At 39.0% G+C, this 16,033-nt stretch overlaps 1 protein-coding gene and 1 pseudogene across 1 annotated transcript; both read left to right on the top strand.

Annotated features, from left to right (window-relative positions):
- The first annotated feature begins 2,536 nt into the window (after nucleotides 1-2,536).
- On the top strand, nucleotides 2,537-5,200 carry LOC136404204 (mortality factor 4-like protein 1 pseudogene; annotated as a pseudogene).
- Nucleotides 5,201-7,744: 2,544 nt separating this feature from the next.
- KBTBD7 (kelch repeat and BTB domain containing 7) lies at nucleotides 7,745-12,565 on the top strand. The gene has a single exon (XM_066380824.1). The coding sequence runs from the start codon at nucleotides 8,046-8,048 to the stop codon at nucleotides 10,086-10,088; it is 2,043 nt and encodes a 680-aa protein (XP_066236921.1). The 5' UTR covers nucleotides 7,745-8,045; the 3' UTR covers nucleotides 10,089-12,565.
- The last annotated feature ends 3,468 nt before the right edge of the window (nucleotides 12,566-16,033 follow it).

Genomic DNA, 16,033 nt, shown 5'->3' with positions numbered 1-16,033 from the left:
AAATAAATAAATAAATAAATAAATAAATAAATAAATGAAATAAAATAATAGTTGCAGGCCTCATAACACTACTCTAAAATATCTCAGCATACCCTAAGAATAAGGACATTTTCCTACAAAAATAACTTCATTATTATACCAAATTGTACAATAATATAGTTGTATAAGTTGGTCTATCAGATATTACATAGTAAAATTTTTTCCCATTATCCCCCAAAATTTTTTAATGTATTTTTTTCAAGCTTTTTGTTAGTTTTGTCCAATCCAGGATCCAAGATCACAGATTTTGTTTGTATCTCTAGTTTTTGTATTAATCTCCCAACCTTGATCCACATGACATTGACCTTTTTAAGAGTTTCACAGATCGTGTAGAATGGCCTACATTCTGAATTTGTCTGGCGGCTTCTTCATGCTGTTGATAACTTTCATCCATTTCCTCAATGTACTGTAAAGTAAAATTAAGTCTAAAGATTAATTAAATTTGGATTAAACATATTTGACAAGACAACTTCATGAGGTATCATATATTGCAAAAGTCATACTGTATTATATCTGGAAGGTCCACTATTTGTGATGCTAAGTTTGGTAACTCAAAGTTCTCCATTATAATGGAAAATTAAGATTTTCCTTAATAAATGACCATATTTCCCATGTATAGGACACACCTCTTTTGGAAAAATTTGTGGTCTAAAAACTGGGTGCGTCTTATACAGCAGCTGTAGATTTTTTTACTTGAATTTCCTGCTTTTTCGCGCTTGTTTTTGCGCTCATTGTTGAAGACAGTGATTCATCATCAGACACAGATGAGGACAATGGGAGTTTTGACAGTGATGAGTTGTATGAATTTTATGATGAATAAAACTTGAGTTCAGTAACTTTATGTAATACTTTTTTTTCAAATTTCAAGCCCCAAACTTAAGGTGCGTCTTATACATGGGAGTGTCTTATACATGGGGAAACACGGTATGTGGCCCTGGCCAGGTAGCTAAGTTAGAGTGTCATCCTGATATGTCAAGGTTGCAGGTTCGATTCCTGATCAGGGCATAGACAAGGATCAACAATGTACAAGTGGAACAATAAATCAACATTTCTCTCTCCCTTTCTCTCTCTTAAATTCAATTTTTAAAAGAAGCTTTAAAATATAAATTATGCAATCTGTGAGGTAATACTTTGGAATCACATAAACATTTGATTTCCGTTGCGCTAGGCAGCTTCTGAAACGACCAAGGAGATCTCTGTTTCTGGCTTTTATGCACTTGCATGATCTCCCTTTGAACATGGACCAGATTTGTTGATTCTCCTCTAACAAAGAAAATAGACGTGGTGGGATTGTCACTTCTGAATATTAGGATATAAAAAGATTTGTTTCTGACTCTGTTTTTCTCTCTGTGTTTCTGTCTCTCTCTTGGGTCACTTGTGCTGGTGGAGCAGATCAATGAAGTGGCCCACGTTGTGAGGCAAAAGTAAGACATTTAGTCTAAGAGACATCAAGGAACTGAAAAGCCTGCCACCTAGCCTATGAGTGAGCTTGAAAGCAGAAGCATCCAGCCCTTGTCTTGTCCTGGGATCACTGTGGCCCTGGCCAACAGCATCCTGCTAAACACCTCCAGGCTACCTGACCCTCAGAAACAGTAAATTAATGGTTGTTTTCAACTGCTAATAGTGGTAGGAAATTTATACCAAAATATGTTAACATACTCAACGCCCTCTCATCTTATTGATTTACCATGAATGAATGACTCTTGCTTTTGCCTTTATCAGTTGTTACATTGGGAGTCACAAAATGGTGACGTTCTCATTTTTTTCATTTTCTGTTATGTGCTTGCCTTCTTTAAGGAAAATTTTCGTTTGTTTTTCCTCTCACTTTCTCTGAGTTAAGGGATACTTTAATCATATTTGAATCAATATTATTTCCCTGGGATAGGCATTGTCCTCCCCCCAATTATTGATGTCTCTGGAAAGTCTGATTTAATTTGAAAGAACGTTAAACTGAATAGAGTAAAAGAAACACAGAAACTGATCTTTGTTTTTAGGCATTTTATATAACAAACATTTCTCCAAGTTGATGTAAATATTAAAACGTTTTGTGAAACAAAGCAAAACAAAGATAGGCTAATTTGCTATACCAAGTCAAGTGTAAGATCACACGTATCATTTTTTTTTTATTATATAACCCAGCAATTCCACTTTTGGGTATTTATCCAAAGAAAATGAAAACACTAACTCAAAAAGATATATGTACCCCTGTATTCATTACAGCAATATTTGCAATGGCTAAGATATAGAAGCAACCTAGATGTCCATCAATGGGTGAATGGATAAAGATTTGAAATATATGTAGCAATAAATAAAAATAAAATATTGCCATTTGTGACAACATGGATGGGTGGATCTAGAACACGTTATGGTAAGTGAAATGAATCAGGCAGAGAAAGACAAATACTGTGTGGTTTCCCTTATATGTGAAACCTAAAAATAACAAAACAAATAAGAAAAACAGACTCATAGAAACAAACCATAAGGGAGGGGTAGAGGAATGGGTGACAAGGAGATGGGAAATACAATCAATAATATTGTGGTAAGTTTGCAAGGTGACAGATGACCACTGGAATTAGTGGAGTAAAGCATAAAAATGTGAAATCACTATATTGTACACCTGAAACTAATATAACCAATATAATTTTTATACCAACTATCCTTAAAAATTATTTTTAAAATTCTACCTTTTTCAGGAAAAACTACTTAAACCTCAAAACATAATTTCCGCAAAAAAAATATTAATGTAAGGAAGAGGGAAAGCAAGAGAAAAGGGGTACTGATTTATTACCTCTGATGATCAGTGTGAACCTTCCGGACCTGCCTACGAAGGGAAGCAGTAGAGGGAAAGAGAACAAAGGGGAAAGGGTTCCTTCAGCCAAAAGGAGGCTCCGCCTTAATCTGTCCAGTAACCTTCCTACAACCACCACCATCTCTTGTCTTCCAGCTCCTGCTTTTCTTTGAAGCACACAATTTATTTGAAGGAAAAACAGTTCAAAACAATAAAATTGGTGAAGCTGTAAACATACCAAAATCTCAGAAGGTGTCTTCTCAAAACTGTATACACTTGGAGAGCTTGCCGATTTTGATTCAGTAGCTCTGAGGCCTGTACTCTGCATTTCTAACAGACTCCCAGGTGGTGATGGATACTGCGGACCTACTCACAACACTTGAAGTGGCAACGATCTAGGACACCCATTATTCAACTGATGAGTACTTTCAGTAGCTATACAATTGAGTTTTGTACAATGAGATTCAAATAAACTCATAATCCTGCTTCATTTGGGTAGACTCCTGATTCCCAACAATAAAAATAAATGACATCTCTTAACTGTTAGTAGAAAAATGTTAGGAATGAAACATATAAGCCAAAGATAAATTAAGATTCTTGTAAAAAAATATCTGAAAAGCCAAAGTTTATTGCCTCGTATGCGTAACACCTTTATAATACCAAGGAAGAATATTATATTTAAAAAATAAGCTTTAGAGATATTTTAGAATGGACTTTGAAATTAAGTCAAGGGGTCTAGGATAAACTATTATTCATAACCAATGAAAAATTAAAAGATTATTTTTAAAAGCATATGACTCATGTTGAGGGATAATAGTGATTAGGAAAACGTGTTGGGAAGAGAGAGGGCTTCTGGGATGCTGGTAACCTGCTGACTGAGTGGATGTTACATGAGTGAATTTATTTTGTGATAATTCATTGCATTTACAATTTTGATTTGTTCCTTTTTTGTACATATACTATACCGCAATACAAAGCTTTTAAATAATAAGTTTGAAAAAAAATTTTTAAGTATGTAACAGGTTTGAAACAAGTTAGCTGACACTAGATAATGTGGAACAGCAGTGATGCCCAGGGTGGCTTACTCACTAGACACTCTCCAACTGAGCAAGAGTAGACCCATTAAAACTCTTTTGTGACCTGACCGGTGGTGTCACAGTGAACAGAGTGTCAGCCCAAAACGCTGAGGTCCCTGGCTGAAAACCCTGAGCTCACCATGTTGAGCTCAGGCTGGAGCCCCCCAGTCAAGGCACAATCGATGAATAACTAAAATGAAGCTACTATGAGTTGATGCTTCTCATCTCTATCTCCCTTCCTGTCTCTCTCTCTCTCTAAAAAACAACAAAAACAAAAAATGCTGTTTTGTGGCAGCCAATGACCAAAGGCAGTGCAAGTCATTTTAGATATAAAGGAGTGAGTAGTTCGTAGACTCTGTTTAAAACTCAAAATTGAAAACAATATGAAGGAGCCTGGGATATAGAGCTGGTGACACCTGGCACACCCTGACATGAGTTGGTGGGGAAGAGAGTAGAGGCAGTCCTCACCTCAGGTGGGAGAAGATGTAGGTGAAGTATCACTTAACACACTGAAGCCTAACTTCCAGGAAGGTGAACAGGTGCTGTGTTTTCATTGGCATCTTCTTCATGAAGAAACGTGTCTAAAGCTTTTCATAAAGGACAAATAAGTGAAATACTTTGTACATTTCCATGGTTGGAATAAAAACTGGGATGAATGGGTTCCAGAAAGCAGGGTACTCCAGCACGTGGAAACCAATCTACAAAAACAGAACTTCAAGAAGCCAATCAGTAGTGATATTCAGAGGAGAAGGTGAGAGGGGCTGCCCCAGGAAAGATGTCTGATCTACAAGAGAAGAATGCTAGAGTCACCCAGAAATGGAAATGGTGACAGTACTAGTCAACCTTACTTAGCCTCCTGAGAAGAAAAGGACCCAAGCAGACCCTACTGTTGGAAAGATTCCTGAAGAAATAAAGTCTTAGTTTGTTGTTAATTGAGACTTAATTACCAAGCAAAAACAGCTCTTTCATCTTTCTGCCAAGAAGAATATGATTCCATTACAGAGGATTATGCAAATTATAAGAAATCTTGAGCAAATACAGATAAGTAGCTTGCCGTCAATGAAGTATCAGGGATAAAAGAATGAATACAGTACTGGGATGTATGTTGGGCACTAGGCTAACTGCAAATCTGAAGTGTTGTATGCTGACAGACTGTCCCAGGTGTTTGGAGCGCCAGCCAGGTCTACGGAGAATCAGAGCATTGTTAGCCTATCCTCTGCTACTTGAGATGAGTCTTAGTTTATGACTGAATTATCTTCACGGTTTGCTGGGGAAAATAATCCTGCAACTTTATTAGTGACAGCAATTATGAGGTGGCTCCTCTTAAAAGGAGGTATAATTTATAGTAAATTAAGCGCACAGATCTTCAGAGTGAGTTCACTGAGTATGACAATTGCATACACCCATAACCACCGGCCCAGTCAAGAAGAGAACATTTCCATCATCCCTAGAAGTCTGCTTGTGTTTCCAGCCAATCCAGAAACCTACCAATTCCACTCCCCCAACAGTGCCACCCTCTGTTATGATTTTTATTTAGCATAGCTTATATTCACTGTTCTAAAACTTCACATAGATGATCATACAGTATGTACTTTTGTATATCTGGCTTTTATTCAACATAAAATTTTTGAAATTCATTTACATTATTGTGTGCATCAAGGGTTGTTTCTTATTTCTTAATAATATTACATGGTACAAATATACCACAACTATTTTGTTTTCATTCTTCTATTGATGTACATATAGATTGTTCCCAGTTTTTGGCTATAGATAAAACTACTATGTACATACTAGTGTAAGTATTTTTGTGGACAAATGTTTTTTGTTTTTTGTTGTTTCTTTTTTTGTATTTTTTCTGAAGCTGGAAACGGGGAGAGACAGTCAGACAGACTCCCGCATGCGCCCGACCGGGATCCACCCGGCACGCCCACCAGGGGGTGATGCTCTGCCCCTCCAGGGCGTCACTCTTTTGCGACCAGAGCCACTCTAGCGCCTGGGGCAGAGGCCAAGGAGCCATCCCCAGTGCCGGGGCCATCTTTGCTCCAGTGGAGCCTTGGCTGCTGGAGGGGAAGAGAGAGACAGAGAGGAAAGGGGGGGGGGGTGTGGAGAAGCAAATGGGCACTTCTCCTATGTGCCCTGGCTGGGAATCGAACCCGGGTCCCCCGCACGCCAGGCTGATGCTCTACCGCTGAGCCAACCAGCCAGGGCTGTGGACATATGTTTTAATTTCCCTTGGACAAATGATTAGGAGTGAAATTCTGGGGCATTTAACTATTCAAAGAAACTACCAAACAGTTTTTATAAGGGAAAATACCAATTTACATTTCTATTATTAATATATGAGGGTTCCAGTGGCTCCCTAGCATCACCAACATTTGGAATTGTTAATCTTCTTAAGTTTATCCATTCTAGGGGTATGCGGAAACCGGAAAGGTGCCAGAGTTCCTCCAAGAGGGAACGTTAGAATGGTAATTTTTATGTTAGATATATTTTACCGATATAAAAATTTTTAATTGCTTTTTCCTCAGCTGGTGTTTTGTGCAGTTGACAAAGATATCAGTGTCACTAATGACAATTCTTTCTGGTATCTCTAAGAGATACCCAATAGAAGTACAGACGAGATACTGAACCCAGAGACACACTTAGCTTAATGTCTCTTTCTTAAAGTATTTCCAGTAGATTTACTTCAGCTAATAGGGAAAGAGAGAAAAACAATTTGAGAGTGATTCTCCTGCTATGTGTTATCTACCTATTTGTGTAATACTAAAAGTTTCATTAGGCAATGGGAACACATGGCAAACTAGCAGCAGGAGCAGTCTGACTTTTAAATAACGATTCCCTAACAACAAAAGTCTCTAAGCACTTGATTTTGAAATTCAACTAACAGACAATATTAACGTACTTTCTAAGCATTGACTCCACTATATAAATTTAAGAAATGTCAGGACATGTATGAATACCGAGCTATGGGCATCTTGTGCTTTTGTATGATATGAGGTCTGTTGGAAAAATATTTTAATTTAAAACTTAATAAAAACAATTTCAGAATCTTCACCTGGTCTGTAGAAAGGAAAAGGACTAGTATTACACAATTTGAAAACACTCATATTAAAAGGCTGAAAACAATCTTGCTACATACCTAATGAAGTTTTGATCTGGTGAGATACTAGCCCATCTACATATTTATATTAATGATTTGTATATTTGAGGCCATCTATAAAGACTGGTCTCTAGGACCACATTGTTGTCTGAAACACCTTAATGAACCTATGCATATCGTTTAGTATTTAAACTACTGTAGTATCTTTCACAATCTTTCAAAAGAGGCAACATAAAAACAGGGTATTTCCTTTGCAGAAAGAAATTGCTCATGGTTTCAAATTGGGGGTATCTTACTTTTCATAAATTCTAAAAGGAAAGCTAACAATGATTAAACTTTTATATACTAAGCACGGTGTAAGCACAATTAATTACTGCTCTAATCAACATTTATCGAAGCTTCCTAAATCCTAAGCAACTTACCTCATTCCATCCAAACACAATTCTATGAAAAATATTAGCACTATTTTACAATGAGAGAAAAGTTCTCAGAAATCATATAATTGATGAATACTAGAACAGTGATTCAATTCTCGATTTCAAAACCAAAGCTTTAAACGAGCAAATCCAGAATTAACGCCTTCCTAAAGGAGGCCAACATAGGAAACATCGCGATATTATTCAAACTACTACTCCCAACATGCAAAGCGGCCTCAACCCGTCAGCCTATGCCGGTGCGTCTGGAGGGCCCCGGCATGCCTCGGGGCACGAAAGGCAGCCTGGGAGTCGCAGTTTAGGACCTCTTACCGGTTCTGCCAGCGCGGCTGCGGCAGCGGCAGCTGCGGCAGAGGTGCTCTCGGTCCGCCCGCGGGTTCAGTGGGTGCGAGCAGAGGCGGAGAAAGGGCGTGGAACTCTGAGCGGTGAGTCAAGCACACTCTACGCGATAAAAGGGAGGCGGCCCGCTGCCTAAGGCTAAGCTGCGTAGGTGCTGCCCCGTTCTCAGGGAGGGCGCAGTTATCTTTGCGCCAGCGAGAGCAGGGAGAGGAGCAGCAGAGCCCAGCCCTAGCAACGTATCTGGCCCCAGCACCCGCGCCATCTGCACCATGCAGTCCCGGGAAGACGGTCCCCGCTCTCGCCGCCTCGGCAGTCCCCGTGGTGGGAGGCGGCCCAAGAGGATTTCCAAACCCTCTGTTTCGGCTTTTTTCACGGGCCCGGAAGAGCTGAAGGACGCGGCCCATTCTGCCGCCCTGCTGGCACAGCTCAAGTCCTTCTATGACTCTCGGCTGCTCTGTGATGTGACCATCGAGGTGGTGACGCCTGGCAGTGGGCCTGGCACAGGCCGCCTTTTTTCCTGCAACCGTAACGTGCTGGCCGCCGCTTGTCCCTACTTCAAGAGCATGTTCACCGGCGGCATGTACGAGAGCCAGCAGGCGAATGTGACCATGCACGATGTGGATGCCGAGTCCTTCGAGGTGTTGGTCGAATACTGCTACACGGGTCGCGTGTCCCTGAGTGAGGCCAACGTGCAGCGTCTTTACGCAGCCTCTGACATGCTGCAGCTCGAGTATGTGCGGGAAGCCTGTGCCTCCTTCTTAGCCCGCCGCCTTGACCTGACCAACTGCACCGCCATCCTCAAGTTCGCCGATGCCTTCGACCATAACAAGCTGCGATCACAGGCCCAGTCCTTTATAGCGCACAACTTCAAACAGCTCAGCCGGATGGGTTCAGTTCAGGAGGAGTCTCTGGCCGATCTGACCCTGGCCCAGCTGCAGGCTGTTCTGCGCCTGGATAGTCTAGACACCGAGAGTGAGCGGACTGTGTGTCACGTAGCTGTGCAGTGGTTGGAGGCGGCCCCCAAGGAGCGGGGTTCCAGTGCAGCAGAAGTCTTCAAGTGTGTCCGCTGGGCACTTTTCACTGATGAAGATCGTGATTACCTGGAAGGGCTGTTGACTAAGCCCATTGTGAAGAAGTACTGTCTCGACACTATTGAAGGGGCTCTGCAGGTGCGATATGGAGACATGTTGTACAAGTCTCTGGTGCCGAAGGCAGACAGCAGCAGCGGCAGCTCCGTTGTATCCTTTACCGAAAATCCACCCCAGAGGCTGGGTATGTGTGCCAAGGAGATGGTGATCTTCTTTGGACATCCCAGAGATCCCTTTCTCTGCTATGACCCATACTCGGGGGACATTTACACCATGCCATCACCTTTGGCTAGTTTGGCTCACACTAAGACTATCACCTCCTCAGCTGTCTGTGTCTCTCCAGACCATGACATCTACCTAGCTGCCCAACCCAGGAAACACCTCTGGGTGTATAAACCAGCCCAGAATAGTTGGCAGCAACTTGCAGATCGCTTGCTCTGTCGTGAGGGCATGGATGTGGCGTACCTCAATGGCTACATTTACATCTTGGGTGGGCGAGACCCTATTACTGGAATTAAGTTGAAGGAGGTGGAATGCTACAGTGTTCAGAGGAATCAGTGGGCACTGGTGGCTCCAGTACCCCATTCTTTCTATTCCTTTGAACTCATAGTTGTTCAGAACTACCTTTATGCTGTGAACAGTAAGCGCATGCTCTGCTATGATCCCAGCCACAATATGTGGTTGAACTGTGCTTCTCTTAAACGTAGTGACTTTCAGGAAGCCTGTGTCTTCAACAATGAGATCTATTGTATCTGTGACATCCCGGTCATGAAGGTCTATAACCCAGCCAGGGGAGAATGGCGGAGAATTAGTAATATTCCCTTGTTCTCAGAAATCCACAACTACCAAATTGTCAGTCACGACCAAAAGTTGCTTCTCATCACTTCTACCACCCCACAGTGGAAAAAAAACCGGGTGACTGTGTATGAATATGATACTAGGGAAGACCAGTGGATTAATATAGGTACCGTGTTGGGTCTTTTGCAGTTTGACTCTGGTTTTATTTGCCTCTGTGCTCGTGTTTATCCTTCTTGCCTTGAACCTGGTCAGAGTTTCATCACTGAAGAAGACGATGCGCGGAGTGAGTCTAGTAACGATTGGGACTTAGATGGATTCAGTGAGCTGGACTCTGAGTCAGGAAGTTCAAGCTCTTTTTCTGATGGTGAAGTCTGGGTGCAGGTTGCACCTCAACGAAATGCGCAAGATCAGCAGGGTTCTTTGTAAATATTTGGAAACACTAAGATGTTTCTACTGCTATGTCATATATCTTTAAAGAATACTCTTGTCTTTTCTGGAGAGAAAAAAAACAAACACTTGATTAGGACCACAGGTTTGATTTAGAAAGGCTGTTTGAATTACTAATGTTACACAATTTAAACAGTTCATGAAATCAACCTATATAATAATTTACTATGTTAAAAGTCAAGGTTAAAATACGCAAAATTTCAACTATATAATTAATTAGAATGCTTGATGGTTTTTTCATTGTTCAAATATTCATTGTACCAGTGGATTGAATTGGTTAGTTGCATTGTTTATATTGTGGTTATCCAATATAATCTTCTGTTAATTTTTTTATTCTATTTAGTGCTGCAAGAAATTTTTCTTTTTAATTTTTAAAATAGAAAATTGGACTAGAAACTGTTGATAGGATTTTGAAGTTTATATTTTCCTTCAGAATAATGAAAATATTTTAAAGTAGCCTTTAGTATTTTAAGTTAATACAGTATGTTAAAATTTGATTTGGTTATCTTCCCTTTTACAAAGGAAAAAAATTGAACATAAGTGATTTCATTTTGATGTAGCGCAGAATGGAAGCGCTCACAGAAAGTTTAAAAAATCAGGATCCAGCCTGACCTGTGGTGGTGCAGTGGATAAAGCGTCGACCTGGAAATGCTGAGGTCGCCGGTTCAAAACCCTGCACTTGCCTGGTCAGGGCACATATGGGAGTTGATGCTTCCAGCTCCTCCCCCCTTCTCTCTCTTTGTCTCTCTCTCTTCTCTCTCCCTCTCTCCCTCTCTCTCTCCTCTCTAAAAATGAATAAATCCAATGGTTTTAAAAGAAATTCAGCTTCTAACTTTGAAATACAAATTGTATTTTTGCTAAATGTGTCCATTTCTCTATCTTAAAAAATATCCATTCTAGTAGTATCACCAATTATTTAAACACCAAAAGAAAAAAGTGATTTGTAAGTTCATATTTTTTATTTATAGCCTGATACATGCTTCACTGAATCAGAGAAACAGTTCTGTTTTCTTTAGACAAATCATTGGGTAATGTAAATTTTATCCATTGGACATGCCTTGTCTTAAAAAGTGTATATGTTTTAAAATACTTTGCCTGTATAGTTTTGGTGTTTGTCTTAGAGGAGTCTTCAGCAGGAAGTAATTTATTCTTTACTGTTCTGTGAGGTAATACTGGTTTTGAAAATATATATAATCTAAAAGCAGTATTTTATTGAGATCAGTAGTAGCTGTGTCCATCAACTATAAAATCAAGGTTCAGCAGAGAACTTTAAAACTTTAAGCTGTGCATAGAACTGTTTTGTGTAGTGTTGAAATATTGTTTTGTAAGTTATCAATACTATAAATAATTATCAGCTTGAAGATATTTTTGTATTAAATGTTGACAATTAAAGAACATAAGTGATGATAGCATTTGGGACCAATAGCAGAAGCGTATTTCCTCTCAAATTTTTCCTTAAGCAGTGGTATACATGGTTATTTTATTAGATTATTTGTATGTTTGTATTTCTCTGTGAACCAACGCTCCAGTCTATTTTTTTTGTTTTTTATTTTTTTATATCACTATAATGTAAGGGGAAGTCCACAAATAGAAGTAAAATTGCACAAAATTGACATTATTAAATAAATATAAGAACATATAGGTGCTTGCCTTTGAAGAGGATCTATAAATACATATGATTTTCATAATACCTATACATGGTTAATGGTGTACATATACAGATACTTATGGTCCGTAAATTTTTATATACCCACTTAGAATTATCTTGACTCTTTGTTTAATAACATGCTAATTCCTTTTCTCTATTTATTCTCTAGTGACCAAATGGTAACATTTCTTACACCCTTGCAGAGTACTGAGCAGTGTGCTCTTGGATTTGGAATTGAATTTTGAATGAAAGAGAGAGAGAAAAGGATTAACACAAAACAACGCACAAATGTTGTTTTCTTGCCAAGTGGATTGGCCATTTGAAGAGTCCTAAAGACATTCCTGGTTAACATTATTTATAGTGAAATAAAGCAAACATGCTGTAGAGGCCTAAAGCTAACCTTTGTTTCATTGATAACAGGGATGGTATAAGCACTGCTCTTAACATAGAAAGCTATTTATACTGTTTTGTTTTGTTTTTATGGCCAACTTCTTTTCATACTTCTTGTTGATAGTTTTTTGTTTTGTAATGTTGAAATAGGACAATTCTGATCGCAACTCGATTATCCATCTGCAGAACTAAGGTGTGCAACCAAAGGATAGAAGACAGACTCTAAATGGACATTTTCAACGTTGTAGGTTAAGTATAAGCTAATTAGTTGTAACATCTTGGTTTACAAAGAGGTTTTCTTGGGAACTATTTTGGTTTTGTGATTATGTTTGTGAACTAGGGAATACATGTCAATCATTATTTTAAAAATATGTGATCTGTACATGGTTACAAATAAAACTGACACTAGAACCCAGGCCATCTGATCTCTTAATTTAGTGTTTCTGTTAAATATGTGAAATGCTTACTTGTTGAGTGACATAACTAGCAGTGTTGAAATCCCTTCCTGACAGGAAAGCACCTTTAGTTCAGGTTTACAATTAATTGGCACATTTTAAAACAAATGCTCGATTTACTGTCATTTTCAAGACTACTATTTGCAATACTTAGAATGACCTTAATTACTTTTTTGTACCTAATGCCTCTAGTCTGAAAACCTTAGAGAAGACAAATTATTTCAGTATTTAAAAAATTAAAACAATAAGTGTCTCTGGTGTTTTCAAAAGGATAAAAGACTAATTAGCAAATAATCTGCTTGATTTGAGTTTAGGATTAAACTTAAGTTCTAGTGTGCTACTCACTGCTCATTAAACAAGGGACCAGTGTTTGCCTGATGTTATTTTTACCAGTTTGTGCTAAAGTGAGAAAAATATATAAAACACAATGAATGAGTTATAAACTAAAACTATTTTTTGCCTTAGCTAGTAAAGCATTATTGGCATTACAAAAAAAATTTTCCCACTGATTTGGCAGAGATTGTAAGGGGAGGAGGAGAGAGACAGAGAAGCATCAGGTCATTGTTCCACTTAATTGTGCACTCATTGTTTGCTTCTATGTGTGCCCTGACTGAGAAGAGAACCTGCGACCTGGGGCACCAGGACCAGGCTCTATCCACTAGGCTATCCAGCCAGGGCCCATATATGGCAAGTTGGGTTTTTTTCCAATTGATTTTAGAGACAGAAACATTGATTTCTTGTTCCACTGATTTATGCATTCATTGGTTGATTCTTGTGTGTGCCCTGACTGGGGATCTAACCCTGTCACATTGGGATGATGCTGTAACCAACTGAGCTACCTGGCCAGGGTATAAACAAAAATTATTTAATTATGTTTGTTTTAATGTCAACTGACCAGGTAGTGGTGCAGTCAATAAAGTGTCGACCTGGGATATTGAAGACCCTGGTAAAAAGTCCCGAGGTCACCAGCTTAAGCGTGGCCTCATCTAGCTTGAACACAGGGTTTCCGGCTTCAGTGTGGGATCATAGACATGACCCCAAGGTCGCAGGCTTGAGCCAAAGCGCCCAAGGTACACGGTCTTGAGCAAGGTGTCACTGGCTCAGCTGGAGCCCCCAGTCAAGGCATATATGAGAAAGTAGTCAGTGAATAACTAAAAGTGCTGCAACTATGAGTTGATGCTTCTCATTTCTCTCTTCCTGTCTGTCCCTGTCTGTCTCAGCCTATCTGTGTGTGTGTGTGTGTATGTGTGTGTGTCTAACAAAAAATAAACTTATTTAATCCAGTCTATCCAAAATACTACCTTTTCAACAATTAATACTGTATTGAGATAATTTACATTCTTTTTAATAGCTTTCTGTGGCTACTGTATTGGCACAGACCTATATAATAAAAGTCATTTTGTGACTTTCCCCTAAAACAAATCATTTCACTGCAAGGTCTCTAACTAAGGTCCTGGCCCCTGGACGTCTCCCGTAGTCTTTTTAAAATTTCAAGGCCTTTTCATCATTACATCTTTAAAGACTGTTTATTATAGCAAATATGATAAAACAAGTAGGAAGTATTAGGAGGCAAAATTATTTATAGAAAATGTGACTTCCAATCTTAAGAGAATTAATTGATAAGCCAAATTTACAACCACCGAGATGGTTAAATATATACAAACCAGTTGTTTTTTAATGAAGAAAAATAACTACACAGAAGCTACCAAGTCTTAGATAACCAGATCGGCAATAGGTTTTGTGCCCTCTCTGCCTCTGGTCCATTTGGTCACCCAGTTCTATTTTATCAGCTCCTGTTTCTCATTTCTTTAACTTTGTGGACTAAACATGATCCAAAACACAGTGTAGGAAATAGATATTGTTGCATACCATTCCCTCCATTTTTTGGAGACATTTTCTCAGAAATCATTCTACTCTGAGTAGTCACCGCTTAGTGGAATCAACTTTTTTTTTTTAAAAAATTGATTTTGCAAGAGAGAGACAGGAAGGGGGAGAGGAAGAGGGAAGAAAGAGAGTGAGAAGTTGGAATCTCAGCATTCCAGGTCGACACTATCCACTGCGCCACTCCAGTGGGATGAACTTTTTATATTCTCACCTCCAAAGCAGTTTTAGCTGTTTATAAACTATCTTTCTTTCTTTAAATTTTCTCATGGTACAAAAAAGTATTTAATAAGCGCCACATCTGTTACTGCATCAGTACAGAACACACATAGCTCATCCTTTAAAACCAAAACAACCAATTGAAAAGTCAGTACAGATTTTTATTTTTACTTAAAAAAGAAATCTTAAGGTACACACATTGGGAATTGAACTACTATGTTTTGTTTTGTGTTTTTTCTAGAGATGTGACATTCATGTTTTCTGGTCAGTCATGTTTGTCAAACATTGTGCTAAGCCAGTGATTTTCAACCTTTGTCATCGCGTGGCACACAAACTAATTACTAAAATTCTGCAGCACACCAAAAAATATTTTTTGCCGACCTGACAAAAAATAGGTATAATTTGATTCATTCACAAGATGGCTATTGTATTGGCTGTTGTCATGTTTGTTTGTTCTTTTAAATTTAAGAAACAAGGGAAAGAGGGAGTGCTCCTGACTAGTCAGGAATTGAATGTTAAAAATTCTTGTGTCACACTAGTTGAAAATCTCTGTGCTAAGCTGAGGTACTAAATCAAAGCAGACATGAGCAGTAAGTTCTTTGCTGTCTCCTGTACCTGCTGAGCTAGCCCTGTAGAACATTGTCTTAGTAGGAAGATTTTGACGAAGAAAGAATTGCAGAATCCCTACCCCAGCAGTAAAACCTAACAAACTCATTTCTATAGAAAGGATTTTAAGCAAATCTGCCCACTTAACATGCTATAAGTAAAGGAGAAAAGGATACCTTTAGTCTACTTCCAGCATAAAGAACACATTACTGGTGCCCAGTAAAATTGAACACCAACTTAGAAAGCATTTTGCTTTCATACCATTAACAAAATACAGCAGCATATAATACTTTGATTTTTAAGTGGACAGTTGTGGAAGTTCCAATATTATATCCACTTAGGTTAGCCTGAGTATTTATCTATATAAATATTGGCCAGGTAGCTCAATTAGTTAGAGTGCTGTCCTGATATGCCAGGCTGGGGGTTTGATCTCCAGTCAGGACACAACAATAATCAACCAATGAATGCATAAATAAATAGAACAACAAATAAATGTTTCCTTCTGTCTCTAGAATCAATAAATAAAAATTTCTAAAAAATATTTGGCCCTGGCTAGCTTGCACAATGGATAGAGATTTGGCCCAGCATATGGACAACCCGTGTTCAATTTCTGCTCTGGGCACGGACGAGAAGTGACCATCTGCTTTTCTTCCTCTTCCTCTCTCCCTTCTCTCCCTTTTCCCTTCTCAAAGCCAGTGGCTCAGTTGGTTTGAGTGTCACCCCAG

This window comes from Saccopteryx leptura, chromosome 4 (genome assembly GCF_036850995.1).
Source record: "Saccopteryx leptura isolate mSacLep1 chromosome 4, mSacLep1_pri_phased_curated, whole genome shotgun sequence".
Lineage (NCBI taxonomy): Eukaryota > Metazoa > Chordata > Mammalia > Chiroptera > Emballonuridae > Saccopteryx > Saccopteryx leptura.
This window is presented reverse-complemented; position numbering and strand designations above follow the sequence as displayed.

Coding starts and splice junctions, on each gene's coding strand:
- KBTBD7 (XM_066380824.1), top strand. CDS start 8,046: ATGCAGTCCCGGGAAGACGGTCCCCGCTCTCGCCGCCTCGGCAGTCCC.